Here is a 25029-nt window from a genome sequence, read left to right as displayed (position 1 = left end):
TAACTAGGTGGGAAACAGTTTTGCTTCCAAGAACTGTAAAAGATCTGTCACAAGAGGTGAAGTTACAAAAACAAAACAACAACAAAAAAAACCACAGTTTATTTATCTTTTAGTTCTTCCAAAATTGAAAATATCAAGTCCTACTGCTAAGGAGAAAAAAACAAACAAAATTCAAGGACCCCCTCCCCCCCCCACCCCCACTTCTCTTAAAGTCACAGAACACAGAAGGAACTGCAGTGGACAGGTAGGTGGGTGCAGAGAACCAGGAGGGGGAAATGGCAAGATAAACTCCCCAAATACTTAAAAAAGCTGTTCAACAGAAACTGTGATAAATACAGGACAATGCAAGACAAGTAAAAATAAGGAGCAGCAGTGATGAGAGGCTTTGTGTGGATGTGGCCTCCCTTCCTCTTCTCTTTTCTCATCAGGGTATTCTAAGCCCAAGCCATGACTTGCCCCTTGCAGATCTAAACGTTGACTCTTGAGCCTCCCTCTAGATTTCACTAGAAGCAGTGGATGGTGCACAACCATTCTTTCTCAGATAATGTCAGAAAGGAAAGGAGAGAGACAGAGGTAATTTTGCCTTCTACCACTGTTATGTGTGAATTTGTAAAGAGGATGAAACTGAGCCAAGGAGTGTCACTGCTTATGTCTTCCAAGGTAGCAGAAGTACCTCAGAATCTGCATGAAGCAGGAAAACTAAGATGAAGGCACCATCTCAATCTGTCTCACTGGCTCAAGCTGTATGGATTATCACATTCATTAGCAAATTCCAAAAGCTTTTTCTTGAGTATTGCAAAGATGGAACTTAAAAGAGATGCGAGGAAGGTCATGGCAGGAGGGTAGGATGGAAGAGCAAATCTGCTGATCAAGAATCATGGTACAAACAGTTAAGGGTCACATTGTACCCATGTCTTGGATACCCAGAGATTAAGATGTCAGAAGCCACTGATGTTCTGGCAGAAGGTGACAGGAAAAGAGAGGAATGAAATGAGATTTATTAATGGTGGAAGACTCCACCATTCTTCAAGAACACCAACTCCCTTGCCATCTGGATGGGGCCATTGGCACATATCCTGGTGGGTCTGGAATTCCCCAAGTAGATTGGTCCATACAAATGGCCCCCTAAACCCATAAACACAAATGGCAAAATTCAGAAGAAATTAAAGAGGAAAATACAGTTTCTATGTATGTAAAATTTTCAGGTGTTGGCTGGAGGAGGAAGAATGGAGTTCAGGGTCAAAGTTCAGAAGTTACTTCCTCTTTTTCTTGGGGGGTGCAGAGCTATGTCTGGAACCACGGTTAGAGCCACGGCCTGAACTGTGCACAGATGCCTTCCTCTTCCGACTCATACTTCGACTCTGTTCTTCTTCTTCCTCATAACGACTTTCACGGTCCGCTGAACAGAAGAGACATTATTAATTAGGTATATATTAGCTTTAAGTACCACTGGATAGCATGAAATAGTGGCAAGAATGTGCTTTGAAGTCACATGAGGTTTTTTCCCTCCCTGGCTCCCAAGCTGGTTCCCTTATCTGTTTGCTCATTTGTTTTTTAAAAAAATTTATTTATCCCTCCCCCTCATCCCCCCAATTTTGTGCTCACTGTCTGCCCTCTGTGTCTGTTCATCTTTTTAGGAGGCTCTGGAAACTGATCCTGGGACCTCTCATGTGAGAGGAAGGCACCCAATCACGTGAGCCACCTCTGCTCCCAGTTTGTTGTCTCTTGTGTTTCCTCGTTGTGTCATCTTGCTGTATCAGCTTGCTGCATGTCAGGTCGCGGTCTTGCTTGTCTTCTTTATGTGGCACTGGGATCTGAAACCAGGACCTCCTATATGGTAGGCGGGTGCCCAACTGCTGGAAACACACCGCATCCTGCTCATTTGTTTTTGCTCATTGTCTGCACATGGTTTTTGCTTGTTTTCTTTAGGAGGCACCAGGAACCGAACCTGGGATCTCCCATGTGATAGGCAGGCACTCAACTGTTCAAGCCACATTCGCTCCCCACACATGAGTTTTAAGCTTACTATCGTGTGTGACCCTGGCAACTACTTAATCTCTCTGAGCCTTGGTGCATTTACTTACAAAATGGAGAATTATTTTAGGATTAAATAAGGTCACCTATGCAAAACATTTCATAATATATGGGATATAGTAGATACTAGCACTATAAAGACATGTCTAACCTGGAAAAGGCCCAGAAAGACTATCATAGGTATGAGGTTGGAAACAGAATCTGGAGCCTTCTATGAATATGTGACTATCAGAACAAGGGCAAGTGTGGGGTTTGAGCAGATCATGTCTACTTGGAGAGAATGGATTAATTTTAGAATCACTTTTCTTCTTTGGTCAGTGAAGTTGTAGCTTTGAGTCCAAATCAGTGTTAATAGTGTTTTTTTGTTACTCTTACTAGGCTACCTCTTATTAGACTACTAATATCTCAAAATACTGAAATGTGTTTCAAATTTGTGTTAGAACCAACTAACCAACCAATATTAAAAAACAAACAAAAAAACCCACCAAACCAAACCAAACCAAACCAAACCAAACCAAACCAAAAAAACCCCCAACAATTACCCTTTCTGGCTTCTTCCTCTAGTTCATCCCAATCCTTTCCACTCTCTTCTTCACTGCCCAATGACTCCTTGGAATAATCTGGAATAAAACTAAACATTAGTCACTAGACAAGAAAAAAACAGAATGATACGAGTTCCCTATTAAAAAACATTCCAAACATGACATTAGTTTAGGAAGCCATGATAAACTTCTTCCTAAAACATCTAACCTGATTCTTCTGCTTCTGATGAATAGTCTTCATCACTATCCTCCTCTTCCTCTTCATAGTCATCCTCTGAAGGGTTAAAAGTCTCATCTTCTATTTCAGATTCTGAATCCCCTTCCTCAGCATCACTCCCCTGGCAAGTTAGACAGTATAATATTATTTATCGATTTTTTTTTTTTACATTCACTTTATCTAATGAATTAATTCAATTCACTTAGGTATGCCACCATTATTTCTATTTTATATGAAGGGGAAAAAAACCACAACAAAACAAAAAACAATCCCAAACAAGCTGAGTGACCAAGAGATAAAAGAACTTATCTAAAATTACTGGTAAAGTTCAAAGTGAAGACAAAGTTCTATGCACTGGAAAGTAGTACCCTTGCTGTTACCATCTTTGGAAGAGTGAGAATATCCTTCAAATTCATATTTCTGGAAGAGTCACCTGATTTCTCCGTACCTGGAGAAATTAACTATTGACATAGACTCTTGGTAATAATACATTATGCAGAGATGGAGGACCATTTTTTAGAAAACAATTTTTGCCAAAATGCCCTGAAGAATTTCTTCCAAAAACTGAGAAACTCAGGACAGTTTTTATAACTTCAAAGAAATTTTGTCAGTGGGTACCAGCGCCCAAGTGATCTATCATTTACGTATAAAACTATCTGGGAGAAACAATACCATGTGGTGTTCAGAGCTTCTCCCAGTTGGCCAAGCCCCGTAAGTGCTACTTAAATACCATTCTCCTAACTGCCAAATGATAGTGGGCAACACTGTATACCAAAAAAAGAAACTCCACACTCACGCACCTCACCCTCAGGTTCCAGGAAAGACCAGCCACCTTGCTCAAAGAATCCCTCAGGATCATCAACAATTGTCTTCATGATTTTAGTCCAGTTGAGGGACTGTACTCCTTCTGTGTACTTCAGGTCACAGGAACTGAGATAAATGAGATTACAAAGTCGAAATCAATTTTTTAATATTTTCTGGAATGTCTAATGTCAACTTGCTTGGTTACCTGCATCCCTGAAAAGCAAATTAACCCTTCTCTAAATACATGATAGCAAAAATTTTTTGCACTATGTCCCAGCCCACTAGCCCTCACAGAACCGCATTCCAACCAACTCTGAGCTCATTCTTCCCTCTCTTCCTTTATTATCGTAAGCACCAATTTCCCTATTTCTCACTTAGCCTTCCCTCCTACACGCAATTTTCTCTGACTCCACTCTTATTAGCAAGTAATTTCAAATAAATAGCCACTTATGTGATTATTTTTAAGCTCTGATCACTCGTATTACTGCAACTAAGAAACTGGGATGATTTTCATGGGATCCTACTTTCCCTCCTCAACCTTCCAAGATTTTCTTTTTTTTTAAAAGACTTATTTTTTTTATTTCTCTCCCCTTCCCCTGCCCCCACCCCAGTTGTCCGTTCTCTGTGTCTATTCTCTGCATGTTCTTTTTTGTCCACTTCTATTGTTGTCAGCGGCACGGAAATCTTTGTTTCTTTTTGTTGCGTCATCTTGTTGTGTCAACTCTCCGTGTGTGCGGCACCATTCTTGGGCAGGCTGAACTTTCTTTTGTGCTGGGTGGCTCTCCTTATGGGGCGCACTCCTTGTGCGTAGGGCTCCCCTACGCGGGGGACACCCCTGCATGGCACAGCACTCCTTGCGCGCATCAGCAGTGCGCGTGGGCCAGCTGCACACAGGTCGAGGAGGCCCGGGGTTTGAACCGTGGACCTCCCATGTGGTAGATGGATGCCCTCACCTCTGGGCCAAGTCCGCTTCCCCCAAGGTTTTCTTATATCTGGTTTATTTGATACAAAGTCTATTTGAAGGTAGGGACTTAACTTTTGTTTAGTACATCAAGTGCCCTGTAAAGAAGGTACTCAAATGATTTTTAACAACTGGCATTCTGTTGTCTACTTCTCTGAAGGAGAGTTGAATCAGGTAAAATGTGTGTGTAAAAAGAGACAATTTCAGCATAAAACCTGCCCGAAGTCACTAGCATAAATCCACACAGGCACTACCGTGTACTGAAACTTCTGCTTCAAGCCAGGATGGCATAACATGGACTAGCATTATCTTTCCACCTTACACAGTTGAAAACTGGACAAAATGTCAAACAGCTGTTTGCAGACATTGGATAAAAGGCAGAAGAGTATAATCTTCAAGAGAAAGGAAAAAAAACCAAGGTTTTGTTCTCTATCTGGAGGCAACTCCCAGGCTTTTGTGTGGGGGAGGGGATACCTGATGGTTTCTTAGAGGTGAAAAGAAGAGTGTGGCTTGGGGAGCTGCAGTTTGTGGTACAGAGCACTGGAAGAGTTACACAGGGAGAAACTTCTGAAAGATCTGTAGTGGGGTCCCTTCAAGTCTTAGGGCAAGGACTGATCTGCATACACCAGAAGAAACTAACTGAAGGTGGACAAAGAAGCATTAGAAATCCACAGGTCAAACAATTCCCGGAGTTCACAGAGAACTGGAAATAATTCCTGATTCACCAGCTACTGTGGAAAGAACCTCCATAATACATGGGACTTAAAGTAGAGTTCTCAGAAGAGTATTGCCTTAGTAGTGGGGCCAAATCAGCCCTAGACTAAAGGGTGTTCTGAACCTACACTACTTTAGTATAAGCCGTGAAAGGTCAAACGGAATCCAACAACTTACTGTATCCTCAAATAAAACCCCCAAATTAAAATAATACAATAAAATCAAGCACCCAATAATGAAGGGATACCATGTCTAGCAAGAAATCACAAATTACCAAGTATCAAGAGAAAAAGATACAGAAAATACAAATACGATGCCTAGAACTAGGACACAAGGATGTTAAAGGAGATACTGTAAATACACTCTATATGTTCAAGAAGGTAGAGAGAAACCTGAACCTGATGAGAGAAATTAAGGGTATCTATGTAGGTAGAGTCTAAGAAATAAAAGGAGGGGAACTGAGGAAGAGGAAAAATACTTCAAGAAATAAGCTAAAACATTTCCATATGTGATTAAAACCATAAACTCACAGATCAAAGGTCAATGCACACCAAGCAGAATAAACACAAAACCCCACAAAGATATCTAATAAACTATTAAATATCAATGATAAATGGAAAATCTTAAAAGAAGCCTAAGAAAAGAAGACAATTTTGTATAGAGGAACAAAGAAATGACAACAGTCATCTTATGGGAAATTGTGCAAGCCAGAAGACAATGGAGCAGCATCTTTAATTAGTGATTAAAAACAAACAAAAAGAAAAACAAAACAAGAAAAAGCAAACAAACCCCCCCCACACACACACAAAATTGCCAACTTGGAATTCTACACCCAGCAAAATTAATCTTCCTGAAATGAAAGTGAAATAAAGATTCTCCAGAAAAATCCTGCCCACCAGCTAACCTACACCTTGAATGCTAAAGAAGTTTATCAGGCAGAAAGAAAATGAAAGCAGAAGGAAGACTGGGACTATACAATAAACAAAATGTGCCTGGAATAATATCTAAGTGAGTGAACATAAGACGTTTTTTTTCATTTTGTAAATCAGATGTTTTAAACAATTAATTTACAAAATGAAAAAATGTGTTTCAAAGCTAAATAGCAGCGAATTGTGGAATTCATAACATATGTAAAAATAAATTATATGACAATAATATCATAAAAGAGGGGAAATGAACTATAAGAATCTAACAACAGTCGTAACTGATATACTACATGAACACAGACTGTAATAGGTTAAAGATGTGTAAACCTTAGAGCAATAATAAAAATAACATAAAAAGCAATAGCTAATAAGTCAACTATGAAGATAAAACAATCACAGAAAATAATCCAAAATAAGGTATGAAAAGAAGAAGGAACAAAGAACTGACGGGTGACATAGAAAACAAATAGCAAGATGGTAGATTTAAACCCAACTACTTCGATAATTACGGCCTGTTTTCAGCAATCCAATTAAATAAGAGATCCAAATATAAAGTTCAAAGTAAAAGAACAGAAAATTATATACCATGCAAACGCTAACCAAAATAAAGCTAGAATATCTATAATATTATCACAAAGTACATTTCAGAACAAGGAATATTAACCAGGAATTAGGTTAGAACATTTTATAATGATAACAGGGTCAACTCACCAGAACTATGGAACTATCCTAAATGTGTATGCACATAGTAACAGAACTTTAAAATACATGAAGCAAACACTGAAAGAACTGTAAGGAGAAATTGACAGACACACAATTAACAGCAAAAGATTTCCAATAACTTTCTCTAATTGAAAGTGGACAGAAAATGAGAAAGGAGATAGCTTGACATTTGAAGAAGTTTCCACCCAACAGTGGCAGAGTACATATACATTCCATCCAAAGGTACATTGTAAAAGTCTTTAAGATAGGTCACATATCAAACATCTATGGACAACTGACTTTTGATAAGGGTTGCAAGACCCTTGTCGAAATAGGGAATAATCTCCAATGGGGAAAGAACAGTCTTTCCAACAAATGGTGCTGTGACAACTGGAAAGTCACAAGCAAAAGAATGATGTTGTACCTACCTCACTTGATATACAAAAATTAACTCAAAATGGATTAATGACCTAAATATAAGCTAAAATTAAAACTCTTAAAACATAAAAACCGGATTAGGGTTTAAAATCCAGAATATATAAAGAACTCTTACAACTCAGCAACAAAAAGATAACTCAATTAAAAATTGGATAAAGGACCTGAACAAACCTTTTCCTAAAGATTTATGCATGTTCAACAAGCACATGAAAAGATACTCAAAATCACAGGCATTTAAGGAAATGCAAATCAAAATCATGACGAGGGAAGTGGATATAGTTCAAGTGGTTGAGTGCCTACTTCCTGTGTACAAGGTACCGGGTTTGATCTCCTAAAAACAAATTAATAAAGCCAACTATCATTGGGGAGTGGATATAGCTCACTGGCTGAGAGCCTGCTTCCCATGCACAAGGTCCTGAGTTCAATCCCCGGGACCGCCTATAAAAAAAATAAAAATCACAACAAGAGACGGCTTTACACTTTATTAAGATGGCTTTAATAAAAACAAAACATAACACAGAAAATAAGTGTTGGTGAGGATGTGAAGAATAATCCCTTGTTTTTTGTTTGTGGGAATGTAAAATGGTACAGCTGCTGTGGAAAACAATGTGATGGAAAAGAGTCTGATAGTACTTCAAAAAGACAGAATTACCAGAATTATCCAGCAATTCAAACCTAGGCATATATATTTGTCTATATATTTATACATATATAGATTAATTCCATAAGGCTTTTGCTAAGAAACACATGCAGGTAGATGACGTAGAATCACAAATATACAAAATATACATGATCTTAAAATCAGCATTATTGAGGTATAATATTTATATGGGATATTTATAGCAGCTATTCATCATAGCCCCAAATGGAAACACAAATTAAATGGTGAATGAATAAGCACAGAGTGATATGCACACACAACGGAATACTACTCTAATAAAAAGGAATGTAATACTAATACATGTAACAACTTGTAAAAATTTCAAAAGCAAAATATAAGAGTACATAATGCATGATGCCATATATGTAGAATTCTAGAAGAGACAAAACAGTGTCAGAAACTAGGGCTGGGGGTGAGAGGGGAGGCAAATGACAAAGGGAAATGAAGGAACTTTCTGGAATAATGGAAACATTCATGGTATACATTTGTTAAAACTCTTCACATCATATACTTCAGTTCATGAATTTAATAGCATGAATACTGTACCTCAAAATACTGATTTTGAAAAGATCATACACATTTAGCATAATATTTTTGATTCTTTGTCATCTACCAGCATATGTTTCTTAGCAAAAGTCTTATGTAATCAATCTTAAATGTATAAATATATGTATAAATGTATATTTGACCTCATCTTCCAATAAAAATGGAGCACTAATAAGGAATACCCAACCCCTGCTTTCTATGGAAAAAAAAAAAGGATTAAATATGCTATCAGAGTTTTTGATAAATATAGAAAGTATAAAAAAATCTTAGATTTTTATTTTCACTGTATAGTATCAGGAAAGACTAAACACTCCATGCCTAAGAGATCCCAAAATTTCAAGTTCTGTTCTGGAGCTCAGCTCAGAAGCAGTACGTACAATACCACACACTTGGTGGAAGGCAGCAGAGCCAAATTCTATAATTTGGGGGCTCACAGGGGTCAATGGGAGAGCTGGCATATTTACTTACTTCAGCCATTCCTTGATGGGGTCCAGAGAAGCTACAGGAATGGCATTGATCATTGTCACTTTCTTGCTGTAATCTTTATAGACTATTACCATATCAAAGTTCTTCAGGTGAAACTGGACCCTCTCAAAGTGAATCAGCTCCACTTCATCCAATGTTACCACAAAAGGTGGCTGTCAGGGAGAATTTGGATGATTATCATATGAATATGTCCCCCAAAGCACAAGCATTTTCAAATACTTCCAGGAAATAATTCATTACACTCAGGATAAATGAACAGTTTTTTAAAATGCTGCATCAGTATACAATAAGAATAAATTCAAGCAAACTATATGAAAAAATAACGAAAAAGAAAAACTATTCTAAGAATCTTTTGTCCAATGAGTTTTAAGTCTAAGGTAAGTAAATATAAAAAAAGAAATTCAGGGACTGTAAAAATGCTGGAACCACTGTGCAAAGGAATATAGATTTCTCAAAAAGTAAAATACAGAATTACCACAAGACCAAGTAATTCCATCGTAAGTATATATCCAAAGAAAATAAAAACAGGACTCAAACATCACTGTAGAACAATGCTCATAGCAGCATTATTCACAATAGCCAAAAGATGGAAACAACCCAAATATCTATCAACAAATGCATGGACAAACAAATGTGGTACATATACACAATGGAATATAATTAGGCCATGAAATGGAGTTCTGAGACAAGCTACAACTTGGATGAATTGTGAAAATATTTTGGTCCAAGAAATAAACAAGACATATAAGGACAAATATTGAATGATGGCACTAATATGAGATATCTAGAATAAGCAAATTCAGTGGGTAATGAGTGCTGAAATTAAAAAACCAAAATAATAAAAAACAAACAAAAAAATCAGAAAAAATAATTAAGACCTAATTTTCAAAATACCTATCCTTCAGCTTTCTTTTCTCTAACAATTTTCTTACCAAAGGGCAGAAGAAACACTCACCCATTCTGTAGCATTTACCAGTGCACTACTAGTGGGCTGAAGGAGACAGGTACTCCTGTAGGGAGCGCCATTAAATCTGAAAGGGAGGAAGAAAAGGAATTCAAGTAAGTTAGGATCATCACTAGATTAATTGCTGCTGAAACAACAGGTAAACTTCTTTCCTTTTCCCATTCCAATCATAGCTCTAGTATATTCACTGGAGACTTATTTCTAGAGGAAGTCTCTCAGTTTTAGCCACTCACCCACCCTTTAAAAGTTTTCAAGAGTTATATATCAAAAGGATATCTCAAAAGTTATTAGTTACAGGAAAAATTACATCATATGTGATGTTAAATTATTACTAAGGGAAGAGCAATCAATTTTTTAAAAGTACAGACCAATAAACTTTAGGCCAAAAAGATGAGATATGTTACCCCAAGTCCCTAAAAGGTACTTCAAATTCCAGTTCCTCCTTAGTTAGAGCCTCTACTTTCTCAATGAAATTTTTAAAGGCTGTTTTCAGTTTGTGCCTCATTTCTCGTTCCATCTGTGGAAGAACAAATACCAATTAACTATAGCCATCATTTTACATGTTAATAATAACCCCCCTCCAAAAAGTCTGGAGTGCTTTTGTAGTCTTTACTTCTCATAACTATGATACTAATTAATATGGATACATTATTATAGGCCATCATACCATTCACAGTAGAGCTAAACCTAAGCCTGTAAGCTAAGACTATTCTATAAGCCACTGCACTACACCATCTGGGGAGATGCTTCAGTTGTTCCACACAGATAGGGTTCAGGAGTTGTCTTTAAGTATAACAACTCCTGAGCTCAGATTTGGGCCTCATCCTACCTTGCTACCCCATAACATAAAATGCTAAATTTCACAGGCCTGCTCGGCATAGAGATCATCTCGGTCATGCATATGCTGATGTTTTCCCAGGTCTGTGGTGATCTCTCCCACTTCTGTGTAGAACTGCACATCTGTGTGCCGCTTCTTCCCAAACATGATGGCATTCTGAAGGCATAAAGCAGAAAGAACAAGGAAAAAAGTCAGAAGACTTGGGCTACACAATAGACAGAGGGATGACACAAGGAAAAACACAGAACACAAAAATATAAAAAATAATCTATGTTGGAATTAGGCATCCCATTGCACATATATAAACATAGTTAAAATACCCCTAGTGTTATTTGAAAAGGATGATTTTTGGGAATGTGAGGGGGTATAAATTTTTAAAAGTACCGCTATTTATTAGAATGAACGTCAAACTGTGTCTCAAGCAAAAACTTTCCACCTCAGAAATAAGAATTTGGAGAAAAGCTTACATATATATATATCTTGATGTTCGGTGTGTATCACACCAAGGGAAAAAAATAAACTTAGGACCTTCTACACGCAAGGCACTATGGACTTCAAAAACATTATCTTATTTGATCCTCTTAATGATTACATGTGACTGGTGACTTCTGTCAACACCATTTATTAGGAAAGAAGCTGTCAGAAATTAAACATCTTACTCAAGATCCCATGGCTAGTAAGTAGAACGGTATACCTTGAGGTGAAAGTGCAAGACAATAATCATTTCTCCATCACAGGGCTGGAATAAGGCATGCTTGATATTATTGTACAGAATATCCACCTTGTCTCCTCGAACAGATGTGAAGCGGAATCCTGGAAAAAAATAAGAAGCAGCTCAGAGTCCAGCAGCATTACTACGTGAGGCCAAGAAGCACTGCATCTATTCTGGCTGATTTGAACAGGGTCATGTACAAAGTTCTCCATTCCTCCTGGCCACAAAGCCATGTGAGTAGAATCCTCCCAGCATATCACTGTCATGCTATATTATCTGATTTGTCATTCCTATAAATGTGCCCCTGAAAATGAAGATCAGGCACATGAGATATCATCCATACCATTGACATGGGCTTCCAGTGAGCCTTGCATCCTCTTCTGGGCAATGTTTGGGCGAATGTACAGATCTTTCAGTTTGGGATTACTCCGGTTTAGATTAATAACCAGTGAGTCTTGTTTCACAATGCCCTAAGAAAGAAGAATATGAAGATAAGTATTAAAAGGATATTAATGTGAATCCTCACATTCCAAAAAACTGTACATGTATCCTTTTGTACAAAGTTGGTTAGTCTGTGTTGAGGTTTACCTCTTTCTCTTTCTCTTCTGCTTCCCGGGTTTTATAGCGTTTCTGCACTTCTTTTATAATTCGGAAAGCATTCTGAAGATTTAAGGCTGGTACTGTCTGTTCTCCAGGTGCTTTCATATTTGAAGCTCGATATGTACTATAGAAAAGGGGAAACATTTATTGAAATTTCCTTCAGACCAAGTAACCTACTTTAAAATCTAGCACAGCAATCCCAAATTATCCCATTTCACATCATGGAGGGAACTGAATCCAGTGTGTCACATATTTTCTTATTTGAAGATTCTATTGCAAAATAAGTGTAGTACATAGAAAATATTTTCACAAAGTTTCTAAATTAGGCTCCACTCTTAAAATAGTACAAAACTAGCAAGGTGATCTTAAATAAGTGCACTGAAGGAGGCTTTGTTATTCATGAGTTGTGGGAGGATGCAGCACAGAGAATGAAATATTTTTGAGGGTACCAGTACAGCCAGAAGGGACTTGGGGATGATTGTTTTCCTGGAGACTCACATTTCCTTAACAAAAGTGGCTTCTGGGTTAGGAAAGATGTTTCCCTCGTTCCTTCCAAGAGCACTGCCTGGGCAATAGAAGTTGATTCGCAAGTAAGTGTAGTCTCCTTCCACTGACATACTTATATTCTGGTCAAAGAAAAGAAAAACATTAAAGAAAAAATCGGTAACTTTCCTAGATAAAGATTAGTAGCTAAAGAGATGCTAAAATGAAACTAGGAATTAGGAGTCAATTATTCTCAAGATAATAGCATGCAAACCTTAATCTAAATCAAACACACTTCATTTTTAGCCCATCTTCTTATATGACTCCCTGTCTGTTTCGCAAAAGAATTACTCAATTCTCGAGGTACCTTCTAGCATGTGTACAACTACAGATTAAAGAATACTTAGGGAAGTGGATGTGGCTCAACCATTTGGGCACCCCCATACCACATGGGACGTCCTGGGTTCAGGTCCCGGTGCCTCCCAAAGAAGATGAGCAGATGCTGCACCCACCACAGCGAGCTAGATGCCTGACCCGCCAAATAAGTTAAATGCTGCATGCCAGCAGATGCCACAGCCAGTGGGGAGCAGATGTTGCTTAGGCTGTTGGGCACTCGCCTCCCATGTGGGAGGTCCCGGGTTTGGTTCCCGGTGCCTCCTGGAAAAGATGAGCAGACACAGAGCAAAAACAAGGAGTAGACAGATGAGGGAACCATGATGGGGAGGAGGAGGAGAAAATAAATAAAATAAAATAAATAAATCTAAAAAACAAAACAAAACAAAACCAAAACAGCCTTGAAGTTCGAGAGACAAGCAAATTATATTTCCAGAATAGAACATTACGCTTTCTAGAGGTGAATAATGAAGCAGTAGTATGATAACAGAAAATAAAGCAAGGGAAATGGACTTGGTCCAATGGATAGGGCATCTGCCTACCATATGGGAGGTCCGGGGTTCAAACCCTGGGCCTCCTTGACCTGTGTGGAGCTGGCCCGTGTGCACTGCTAATACGTGCAAAGAGTGCTGTGCCACGCAGGGGTGTCCCCTGTGTAGGGGAACCCTACCGCCCAGTGCAAAAGAAAGTGCAGCTTGCCCAAGAATGGCGCCACGCACACGGACAGCTAACGCAACAAGATGATGCAGCAAAAAGAAACACAGATTCCCGGTGCTGCTGATAAGGATAGAAGCGATCACAGAAGAACACACAGTGAATGGACACAGAGAGCAGACAACTGGGGGGGGGGGGGTGGGGGGGTAGGGGAGAGAAATAAATGAAAAAATAAATCTTTAAATAAAAAAAAGAAGAAAAGAAGGGCAAGAGGGAGAAGGCAGTAAAGTGAGAAAGGTAGAGTCTGCAGCGGCAGATAATGAGAGTGATGATGAAAGCAGCACATATAATTATCTATGGTAAACATAATTAAGTTTATGAAAGGATTTGGATGAAACCTGATTTAATGAAGTGAGTACCTTGATTGTGGCAATGTGAAAAGGTGTTGCAATGCCAAACACTGGCATTATTACAGTCTCATATTTCTTATCAATATATATTTTCATTTCCCGAATATGTGGTTCCTTAGGCATCAGTGATGGGTTTTTATAGGATACATTAGATTTGCGAGCTCTGGAGTGGGAGGGAAAAAAAACATTGGGAAACTTTCTCAGTCATAAATAACCCTAAGACGATCTCACTGCTTAATATAAAAATAAACTCTTACTTCTGAATCTGCTGCTCTCCCTTCTGTTCAGTCAATCGTCTTTTTGCTTCCTCATTGAGCTGAGCTGCCAGTTCTTTTTGATGTGCTCTTCGCTTCTCTTCTGCAGTCATCTCATTCTAGTGATAGGAAAAACCCAAGTGATCAGAAGACATGAATCATGATTGATATGAGATCAATGTAATTTAAAACAGGGAACTTACTCGTGTTCTTTCTGTAAGTAATGCTGCCCGAGAACCTCTTCCCAAAAGGTCCTCAGCCTCATCTTTCTCCTCCTCCTCTTCCTCCTCATCCTCATTCTGTGGGAAAAAAATCGTAATCACAAAATCAAGTTCTAACATTTAGTCAACACTGTTTAACTTCACTGTGCTGAACTTCCTACAACCATTCATTTGTCTCCTTCGTAGGCACTCTTACCTTTAGAAAAATCCCCACATTCTTCACTTTTTTCTTCACAGAAGTGAGAACAGTGGCTGGGCCATCCTAGAATAAAAGAGAGAGAACCCAGATATCTATAAGAAATTTTATTATTTTTTTATTTTTGAGGCATGAGAGCCAGGGATTGAACCTGGGACCTTGTATGTGGGAAGACAGCACTCAACTGCTGGCTACATTGGCTTCCCTAAGTTGTTTTTTTTCATTTGTTTGTTTTTTGTTTTTAGAAGGTACTGGGGATTGAACCCAGGAACTCATATGTGGGAAGCAGGCACTCAACCACTTGAGCTACATCTGTTCCCTGTAAGGGATTTTAAATGAAAGCACTTTTGCTTTCTAACCCAGTATATAGCTAGGCAATGTTTTCAAGCTTCTGGATACTAAACTCTTTGACAATAAATAGTTTTTATTTTCCCAAACTCTCATTAGGAATAATAATTTGGGACACAACATAGGGGGTATGGTTAAGAAAACTGACAATTACTTACAATTCCAGCTCAGTTATATATAGTGTAGCTTTGTGACATTTGGCAATTTATTTATTTAGTTCTTTCATTTTTTAAAAGATGCTTAGATTGGGAAACGGACTTTGGCCCAGTGGTTAGGGCGTCCGTCTACCATATGGGAGGTCCGCGGTTCAAACCCCGGGCCTCCTTGACCCGTGTGGAGCTGGCCATGCGCAGTGCTGATGCGCGCAAGGAGTGCCGTGCCACGCAAGGGTGTCCCCCGCGTGGGGGAGCCCCACGCGCAAGGAGTGCGCCCATAAGGAGAGCCGCCCAGCGTGAAAAGAAAGAGCAGCCTGCCCAGGAATGGCGCCGCCCACACTTCCCGTGCCGCTGACGACAACAGAAGCGGACAAAGAAACAAGACGCAGCAAATAGACACCAAGAACAGACAACCAGGGGAGGGGGGGAAATTAAATAAATAAATAAATCTTTAAAAAAAAAAAAAAAAAAAAAAGATGCTTAGATTACATTATGTTACAGAAAATATATGTAAAGGATTCCCATATGCCCCGCTCTCCTCACTTGTCACATTAGCAACATGTTTCATTAGTGTGGTACATTCACTGCAATTGATAAACACATTCTGGAGTACTGCTACTAAGCATGGGTTATAGTTTACATTGTAGTTTACACTCTCTTCCACTTAATTGTGTAGATTATGACAAGATATATAATGGCCTGTATCTGTTATAATGCCATTCAGGATGATTCCCAAGTCCCAAAAATGCCCCTATATTAAACTTATTTTCCTTCTCCCTACCCTCAGAACCTCTAGTGGCCACTGCCTCCACATCAATGATATTTCTTCCACTGCTAGAATCTTGGAAAGTTATTTAAATCTCTATGCCTCCATTTCTCTATCTGTAGAATGGGATAATAAGAGTCTCTATACTTCATATAACTGTTGTAAGATTAAATGAGATAATGCATAAAAGTGCTTAGCTTATAGTTAAAAACACTGAAATACTGGCTATTATTTTTAAAAATCAATTCCTGTTATGTGAAAGAAGTCAGTCACAAAAGACCATATATTGTGTAATTCCACTTCAATGAAATGTCCAGAGTAGGCAAATTCAGTGGTATAAATAAGGTTAATCGCTGCCTAACGGTGGGAAGATTGGGGTCAAATGGGGAGTGACTGCTAATGGATATGGGGCTTCTTTCAGGGGTGATGAAAGTGTTCTAAAATTTGATAGTGACGATGGTTGCACAACTCTGTGAATACACTAAAAATCATTGAACTGTACACTTTAAATGGATTAATTACATGGTTTGTGAATTATATCCCCATAAAGCTATTTAAAAAAATCAGCCCCATTATTATAATCAGTTTTTGATATTATCATTGCCAAGTTCCGAGTTGCAATGTGATAAGCAGCTTGGTTTAAATCACTTCCTGTACCTGGGCTATACAATCTTTATTCCAAGCTTGTTAGGTCAGTCTGTCACATGCACAAAGACAAACAAGCAACATAAGGTCCAAAATGTGCCTCAAAAGTCAGTTCATGAATACTCAAGGGTTTAACAGGCAATACACACCTCATCCACAAGCACTGTGTCACCAATAAATAGGGCATATGTTTTCTCTTCTGGTTTCTTCCCCTCCTTATGAGTGAGGTCTGAGAATCCCAAATTAATGCTGAAAACCATCCCTAAAAGAGTAAAACAGGGATCAGTCTGTGACTGTGAAAGGATGCAAAATTCTAAGATTTTATACAAAGAGGAAAGGAAGCTAAAGATTACTCAAAAAGTCTTTTGCACTTGCATGCATGTAAAACTCACCTTTCTTCAGTTTGTACTGATTTTTACTATTGATTACTAGAGAGCCTTCACGGAATTCAATTCCCATTCCAAACCTGAAAAGAAATGAAGAGAAACTTCAACAGGATAAAACATCTCTAACAGGGTCAAGTATAATGTATTCTATTTCCATTTTCAAGAGGCAAAAAAGGTAAGTGATTTGCCTTTGTTGATCAAGTAACAAATAGAATTTGAGAATAGTCTCTGGGCTTTTAATATGCCATTTAATTCCATGTTAAAATAGAATTTTTGTAATTAAGTATCTCTCCTAAAAGTTACTATATCAAGTCCTCTTTATTCACCCATGTGTAAATTTTAGTCTTCTACCAAGAAATCAAGTTAATTTTCTTATGAACAGCAGGCAGTTAAGGGTACACTACCTTCAAATGGCTGAAGAGAAGGAATTTTAGTTGGAAGTTTGTGGGATGATATCCACAAGCCAACTGGGACAAGACTTAGCATAATAACTTATTTCCTCTTGTCCACCAGAGCCCACAAAGAAATTATGTACCCCAGATTAGTCTCATCTAAGGAGATTGCCTACAATGAAATTTCCAAAAATGTCCTTTGCTTTGTAAGGTACTATTAGGTGTCTTGGTGTTCAATGGTCAAATACATTTGAGAGAGAGACACTGGACCAAAACATTAAAAAAAAGAAAAAAATAATAGGGTACCTCAAAGTATTTAATTAGTATATGATGTTTCCTAACTTACTCAATTTGATCCTAGAACATCTAATTGGCATTTCAGTAGAAGAATGGTATAGATATATCCCCACCCCAACCCTGGAAACAGAACTTAAATCTTTCTCTGATAACACTGTGCTAGGCACACAACAGGTTTATTAGTCTATCAATGCTGGCTGAATCAATCAATTGATCTAAGAATATTTCTCTTGACCATTGTCAGTCAGTCCTGGAAACTGACTCAGAATGACAATGTACATTCATAGTATCTTTTTTTTTTAAAGATTTATTTTTTATTTCTCTCCCCTTCCCCGCCCTCCCTGCCCCAGTTGTCTGCTCTGTGTCCATTCTCTGTGTGTTCTTCTGTGTCCCCTTATATTCTTTCCAGTGGCACGGGGAATCTGTGTCTCTTTTTGTTGCGTCATCTTGCTGCGTCAGCTGTGTGTGTGTGGCACCACTCCTAGGCAGGCTGCACTTTTTTCGCACTGGGTGGCTCTCCTCACGGGGCGCACTCCTTGTGTGGAGCCCCCTGCGTGGCACAGCACTCCCTGCGCTCATCAGCACTGCGTGTGGGCCAGCTCATCACATGGGTCAGGAGGCCCTGGGTTTGAACCTGGACCTCCCATGTGTCAGGAGAATGCTCTATCCGTTAAGCCAAATCTGCTTTCCCATATATAGTATCTTACCCTAGGTTTTTGGTAATTTTATTCAGCAGCTCTGGCTTCTGCTTTTTAACCACATCCATGACAGCATTATATACATCACATATCTTCACACCTAATGACAAGTCAGAAAAGGACATTAAATTATTTTTCAGAAGAAAAACCACAAAAGCACACTTTTTAAATAAAAAATTTGCTTCACCAATTAAATCTCAAACAGTATTTCTGAAAGTGTGAACGAAGGAATGCAGTCTCAAAGGAGGGGCCCAGAAATTCACATTTTTAAAAAAACCAAAAACCAAAAAATACCCAAAAACAAAAAAAGAAAAACCCAGAACCTACTCAGCTATTAAAAAAAAATTTTTTTTCACTAGTGAAGTTTTGGGTTTTCAGAGCAATCGTTCATAAAATACAGGATTCCCATACACTGCCCTACCACAAACACCTTGCACTGGTGTGGAACATTTGCTACAAATGATGATAGCACTTTTTTATAATATTACAATTTTTTTTAAAAACAGCAGCAGCCAACATTCATTGACAGTCTATGTTCTAGGTGCTATATGAAGCAATTTACATGTATTATCTCATTTATAACACTCAATACACAAGCCCGTGAAATATATCGTACTTAAATTTAAAAAAAAAAAGAAGCTGGAGGCTTACAGAAAAATCATGTAAAAAAAAAAATAGCATTCAGGGAAGAAGATGTGGCTCAAGCAATCGGGCTCCTGTTTACCATATAGGAGGTCCAGGGTTTGATACCCAGGGCCTCCTGGTGAAGTGAAGGCAAGCTGGCCCACGAGGAGTGCGGGCCCATGCGGAGGAGTGCCACCCCGCGCAGAAGTTCCGGCCAACGCAGAGAGCTGAAGCAGCAAGATAATGCAACAAAAAGAGACACAGAGGACAGATAATGAGAAACTTAGCAATCCAGGGAGCTGAGGTGGCATCTCTCTCCTACCCCGGAAGGTCCCAGGGTCGTTTCCCCCGCCTAATGAGAATACAAGCAGACACAGAAGAACCCATAGCCAATGGACAGAGAGAGCAGACAATGGAGGGAGTGGGGAGAAATAAATCTTAAAAAAAAAAAAAAAAAAATACAGTATTCCCATATACCTATCTATGGCTTGCACTATGCATTACATTGACTCAAGGAGATTGTGAAACACCAGATGATTCCAGTGAAGAATTTTTAAAGAGCTGGATGAATGGTATCACATTAAAGTTACACATTTTGAAAAACAGGACTAAATGGTTGAATTACTGTTAGAAGGTATCTGACCTTAATTTTTTAGGACTAAGCTATGAATATTTCAAGCCAGTAGAGTCCAGAAATGGTGGCCTCAGAGGGGTCCTTATCCTCATTAACTATCCACGACTTAGTCCCAAACAGGATTTCTCAAGACAAATTTTAGAGATATTGTGGACAAACGGTGTTTAGAATCTCTGGTCTACATGGGTGAGCTCAGAGTGATTTATTGGTGGAAAACATTAATGGCCATTTAGTCAACTGGGAGTGCAGAATCTTAAGGCAAAAGAAGTATTCTGCTTTTTTTTAAAGGTAGTCAGCTGCTTGCTTAGCAAGGATGCTACCAGTTCTGTTCTCATATTAAGATTCTTGTTATTTCTTGGTCTCCAACTCAATGTAGAATTAACATCCTCTGGTAGAGACACTAGCTCTCAGAACTTTCTATACTAAAGAAGAGTTAATAAGGATGAGGCATCTTAGGAAGAGCTGGACACAGAGGCCTAACCAATCAGGGGATTTTGTAAAAATCAGCATAAACAACAAAATCAGATGAATCATGCTTGAAAAAGGTAGATTTAAGAACTAAGTGCTAGGGGAGCAGATGTGGCTCAAGTGGTTGATTGCTTGCCTGCTCCCCACATGGGAGGTCCACGGTGCCTCCTAAAAATAAAACAAAACAAAAACAAGCAAGCAAACAAACAAAAAAACTCAGGGAGCTGATGTGGTTCAGTGCTTGAGCACTGGCTTCCCATAGACAAGGTTCAGGCTTCAGTACCTCAAAGTAAAAAACAAACAAACAAAAAAACTAAGTGCTAGGATGATTCAAGGTTAGTAAAATCTAATTCTTTTTATATAAGAGAAGCCTCAGGGAAATAAACTTAAGTAAACACTATTGACATTTTTGCTACATTATCTCCAACCTTTTTTTCTAAGGTACCTCACCATGTCTCAATTCCTTTAGCAGCTCCTCTTGAAGCTGAAGCAAAAAGTTATAATTCTCTTGAACTTCCTGAGAAGGGTCAACCATCAAGGTACGAACAAGATTGGAGCAGTAAGATTTGAAGCGAATACCCATGGCACAAGTGATGGCCCCAAAATGCATGTGATTCTTGTCACTAGAGGCCAAAAGAAAAAAAGCATGCATTACCCAAACTAGCAAATCCACAGCATAACTGGCACATGATATCTATAATTATCACCTTTCCCTGCTCTATACCAAAGGTGAAGCTGAATAAGTACTTAACCTTTTTGTTTAAATAGAAAACTGTTGTTTATAAAGGTTGGTTATGAAAATTGGTGACCAACACTTACAGGATAAAAATTGAATAAAAGTAAAGAAAAATTGCATTACAGTACATCTATTAACTTTTTTCCCAAGGATTTGCAATAGTTTGAAAACTACTTACATTCTAGTGCTAAAAATAAGAAATTAGTAACTATGTGAAATAACAAATGTGCATAGGAAAAAAGAAGAAAATGTAGAATGCTGACTACATTGTCTCCTTCTACTTTTTAAAAAATTTTCTACAAAGATGATGTATTACTTTTTTAACAGGAAAAGAGAAAATTACCTGGATTGCGCCAAAGAAAAAAACAGGCCAAAGGCAGAAACGTTCTCATTGTGCTATTCTAAAATTCTCATACTTACCTCACCACACTGAATTTGAGATTATAGTTGCCACCACTCTGGATGATAGGAGGATAACACATTTCCACAGTAGAAGGGTCTGCCCCAGTTAGGTATTTCTTCTCTTCAATGGCCTTTTCCACAGACTCAGCCAGTTTGCTGTGTCTAACTTTCTGTAAAAGTATCCAAAAAAAAAAAAAATGACACTAAAGGGTGGCAAAGAGGGGTGCTGGAATTTTTTGACATTATCATTAGGAAAAAACATATATCCTAGTACCATTTAAGATGATACAAAAGTCTTATAACTTACGTGCAAAGTAATACATATTTTTAAAACTTTTAAAAATTTATTTATTCACCCCCTTGTTGTTCGCACTCTCTGTTCTATGTGTCCATTTGCTGTGTGCTCTCTGCTGTCTGCTCATCCTCCTTTTAGGAGACACCAGGAACCAAACCTGGGACCTCCTATTTGAGAGAGAGGAGCTCAATCAATTGAGCCACTTCATCTCCCTTTGTTGTGTGGTCATTGTCTTTCCCTCTTTGTCTCTTTGTTCTGTCATCTTTTTGAGTCAGCTCACCAGGCCTGCCTGTTGCACCAGCCTACTGTCCTGCTTGTCCCCTCTAGGAGGTACTGGGAACTGAACCCAGGACCTCCCATGTAGCAGGCAGGAGTCCAATCGTTTGACCCACATCTGCTTCCCCAAAAGTAGTATTTTCATATATATGTAAAGCAAATTTAGAGAAAAATACATGGAATTCACAGCTATTCAAGGAATTCCTAAGTCAAACACTAGGTAACTTCAAGAAATCATATTTCAGGTTTATAGATATTTTGAAAGAGAGATGACACAATTACACAGTTCAGCATCAAAGAAACTGTAGTAGAGACATATTTCTGCATCATTAAAACAGTACAGACTCTCCCTTCCCCACTAACCTCATCTGCATCAACAATTTCCATGACTCTTTCCTTGAAGAATTTGTTGAAGACCTCAGAAGTGATGCTGGCTGCTTTCTTCATTAGGTTGAGCTCCCCATCTTCCTTTACAGCAATGGTGTACGCCACAACTGCACTGATATCTACCTATAGTCACAGTGATTGATACAAGTTTCTAACAGGCAAATATAGAACTGCTAAAGAAATGCATATCCCCCAATTAAAATATTAGCTGAGATGATATATGATTATTTGGGAAACTATTAATTTGTAGTTTGCAGAAAAACTAAACTTTCTCTTTGGACCGAATAAACATTTTAAATAACATTTTAAATAATCTTTTGTCAGATCACTGTACTTATTTTCAGAGGCATTAAGCTAATGTGCCCTTTAAAATGTAAATGTCCAGCTCTAGAGGTTCCAAATTCTAAAGAAGGAAAATAGACAAGAAACTGGGAAAAAGTAATATAAATAAAAAATTATTTTGGACAAGTTTCCCTCTGAAGTACTCGAACTATCTCATGCATGCTTTATTCCTGACTGAAAAGTTTAAGTGGTCGCTCATCCAAAGGGGATGAAAAATGGAAAAGCAAATGAATAAACGGTTTTCTCAGAAACAAATTCCAGACACTATCTGTTCAGGAACCTCAGCAAACTTTTGTCTTCTCAACTCCTAATATGCTAGTTTCCATGAGTTTTCTTACTTTGTCAAAGCCCTCTTTGTTGAGGCAGTCATTCCAGCTCTTCATGAACTCTCCAGGGAATTTATCTTTGCTGAATACTCCAATCTTTTTGCCATTCTTACTTTCTTTAATGGCTTCAATCATTTTGTCAAAGCTGCTTTTATTACTTTCATTCTATCAGAGGTAAAGAGAAAAGGAGGAGTTTCTTAATGAATTTTTGAATTAGACATCTATATTCCTCTAGTAAGAGAGCAAGAATGTTCTCAGGAAGAATAAATCCTTCCTCCCACCCTCCCCTTATCTATTTCTTTAAGAAAGAAACCACCAGATTGTAACCACCAAATTTCTTTGGATATTTTCATATACTTAAATAAAATTATCATAAAAGTTGACAAAAATATTCTTTTTCTTCAGGAACAGCTAAGAAACTTAAACTCTCACAACACTGCGAGACAATATTGCTCATCTATGTGTTTAGGTATGTCAAAAAGATTTGATAAAAATTGGAAATGAGGCATGACTATGTTTCCTTAAGGATATTTCAGGTTATCTGCTCTAATGAATGAACTTATATATGGAAGAAAAAAAAAAGGCCAGTGTTGAGAATGGACAGATAAAGTTCACAAGAATTCCAGAGCCCCTATGTCTTGCCAAGGAACTGATAATTACTGAAATGTTTTCTTCTTACCTAACAATGAAGATGCAACAAAACTCTGTAATTGCAACCGCACTTCTGTTTACCATTTTTATACTTTCTTCATATTTATGACATTCTTTATTTGTCCTTACCTTTTCTCGTATCAGCAATGTGATGGCAGGGGCTCCATTAGCATTCTCATTGCCCTTAGTATTGGCAATTTGTTTCAAGAATTCCACTTTTTTCTTACTGGCCATAAAGATTATTTTTTCATCACAGAAGACCATGATGGTATCAGTTAGTTCATAACCAAAGAGCCATGTCTATGGGACAAGACAACAATGCAATAGTTTTTACAGATTAAAAAAAAAAAAAAAATTAATGGACTCACACAGAAATATTTACAGACAAAATAAGTTATCTGGGTTTGCTTCAAAATAATCTGGAGTGGGGAGAGTCTGGGTATGGATAAAACTGAAACTGGATTAGCTAGGAGTTGATAATTTACTGGAACTGAATAATGGATACATGTGTATTTGTTATATTATTCTACTTACTTTGAAATGTTAGAAATATTGCATAAAAGTCAGCATGATCATTTGAGCAATTTCTATTTTTTCAAATTATAAACTACATCATTTCTTAGTAGGGTAAAAATATGTAAAACAAAGGAAAGGGTAGTATCTCAGGGAACTGAGCATTCCACCCACCCAAAGACTGTTTGCTAATCACCTAACAATTATTCTTTTCACTCTTCTCTCTTAAAAAGACTTATAATTTTTACCCAGGGAGAGCTAAAGATTTTGGCCAATTAAGACAGGAGTCAAAGTATTATGTGGGACCTCAAGCAAGCCTCCTTAAAAAAGGAAGGAGTGACCTTCTGAGTGTCAGAAATGTGCTAGATCAATGGCAGGATTTTCGCTGATGCCAGTACAGCTTGCCTCCATGACTGGAGTTGGGTAGTACTCACTGTCACAAACACTCAAAAAACAAAAACAAAAACAAAAAAGGGAAGGAGGTCAACTATTTTCTTCCCCTTTTTCATCTTTTTGCTTTGAGTGCAGATAGGATGGCTGAGCTAATGGCAGCCATTATGCATTACCAGCATGAGTGGAGACCTGGAAGAAGCCTGGAAGATGACTAAGTAAGAGAAATCAAATATTTAAACCACCCCCCCACACAAAAATATTTTGTTTAAGCAACTGATATTTAGGTTTTCCTTTTTATATCTCCTAATTGATATACTTTTTTTCTTTTTTCATTATCAGTGCTGTCCAACTGTGCATTCTGTGATAATGGAAATGTTCTATATCTGCTCTGACCAGTATGGTAGCCACTAGTTACTCATGGCTATTCAGATCCTGAAACATGGCTAGTGGGCTACTGTATTGAACAGTGCAGTAGATGGTTTAATGCCTCTAAAGTAGGGTGTTCTTAACAAGGGGTCTGTGAGCTTGAAATGATATTC

General features: G+C 38.1%; 1 protein-coding gene across 1 annotated transcript; it reads right to left on the bottom strand.

Annotated features, from left to right (window-relative positions):
- Positions 1-80: 80 nt before the first annotated feature.
- Positions 81-23982, bottom strand: SUPT16H (SPT16 homolog, facilitates chromatin remodeling subunit). Its single transcript, XM_058293777.2, has 24 exons — positions 23714-23982; positions 22946-23098; positions 22242-22388; positions 21326-21477; positions 20620-20792; positions 18453-18543; positions 17063-17136; positions 16820-16932; positions 14757-14822; positions 14543-14638; positions 14343-14458; positions 14095-14248; positions 12644-12771; positions 12134-12269; positions 11889-12015; positions 11528-11646; positions 10864-10989; positions 10400-10512; positions 9987-10062; positions 9014-9183; positions 3594-3723; positions 2785-2914; positions 2577-2654; positions 81-1399 (listed from the first exon to the last, which is right to left on the bottom strand). The coding sequence occupies exons 1-24, from the start codon at positions 23846-23848 to the stop codon at positions 1254-1256; spliced, it is 2949 nt and encodes a 982-aa protein (XP_058149760.2). The 5' UTR covers positions 23849-23982; the 3' UTR covers positions 81-1253.
- Between the last annotated feature and the right edge of the window lie 1047 nt (positions 23983-25029).

The sequence above is a fragment of the Dasypus novemcinctus genome, chromosome 3 (assembly GCF_030445035.2).
Source record: "Dasypus novemcinctus isolate mDasNov1 chromosome 3, mDasNov1.1.hap2, whole genome shotgun sequence".
Taxonomy (NCBI): Eukaryota; Metazoa; Chordata; class Mammalia; order Cingulata; family Dasypodidae; genus Dasypus; species Dasypus novemcinctus.
This window is presented reverse-complemented; position numbering and strand designations above follow the sequence as displayed.

Bases quoted from the DNA above. Each gene is read 5' to 3' on its own strand.
- SUPT16H (XM_058293777.2), bottom strand. From the start codon at position 23,848: ATGGTCTTCTGTGATGAAAAAATAATCTTTATGGCCAGTAAGAAAAAA. The intron at 12,016-12,133 runs GTAAACCTCAAC...CTTCTTTCTTAG, and splicing joins CAGAAGAGAAAGAGAAAGAG to GGCATTGTGAAACAAGACTC. The intron at 10,513-10,863 runs GCCTGTGAAATT...GTTCTTCCACAG, and splicing joins ATGATCTCTATGCCGAGCAG to ATGGAACGAGAAATGAGGCA.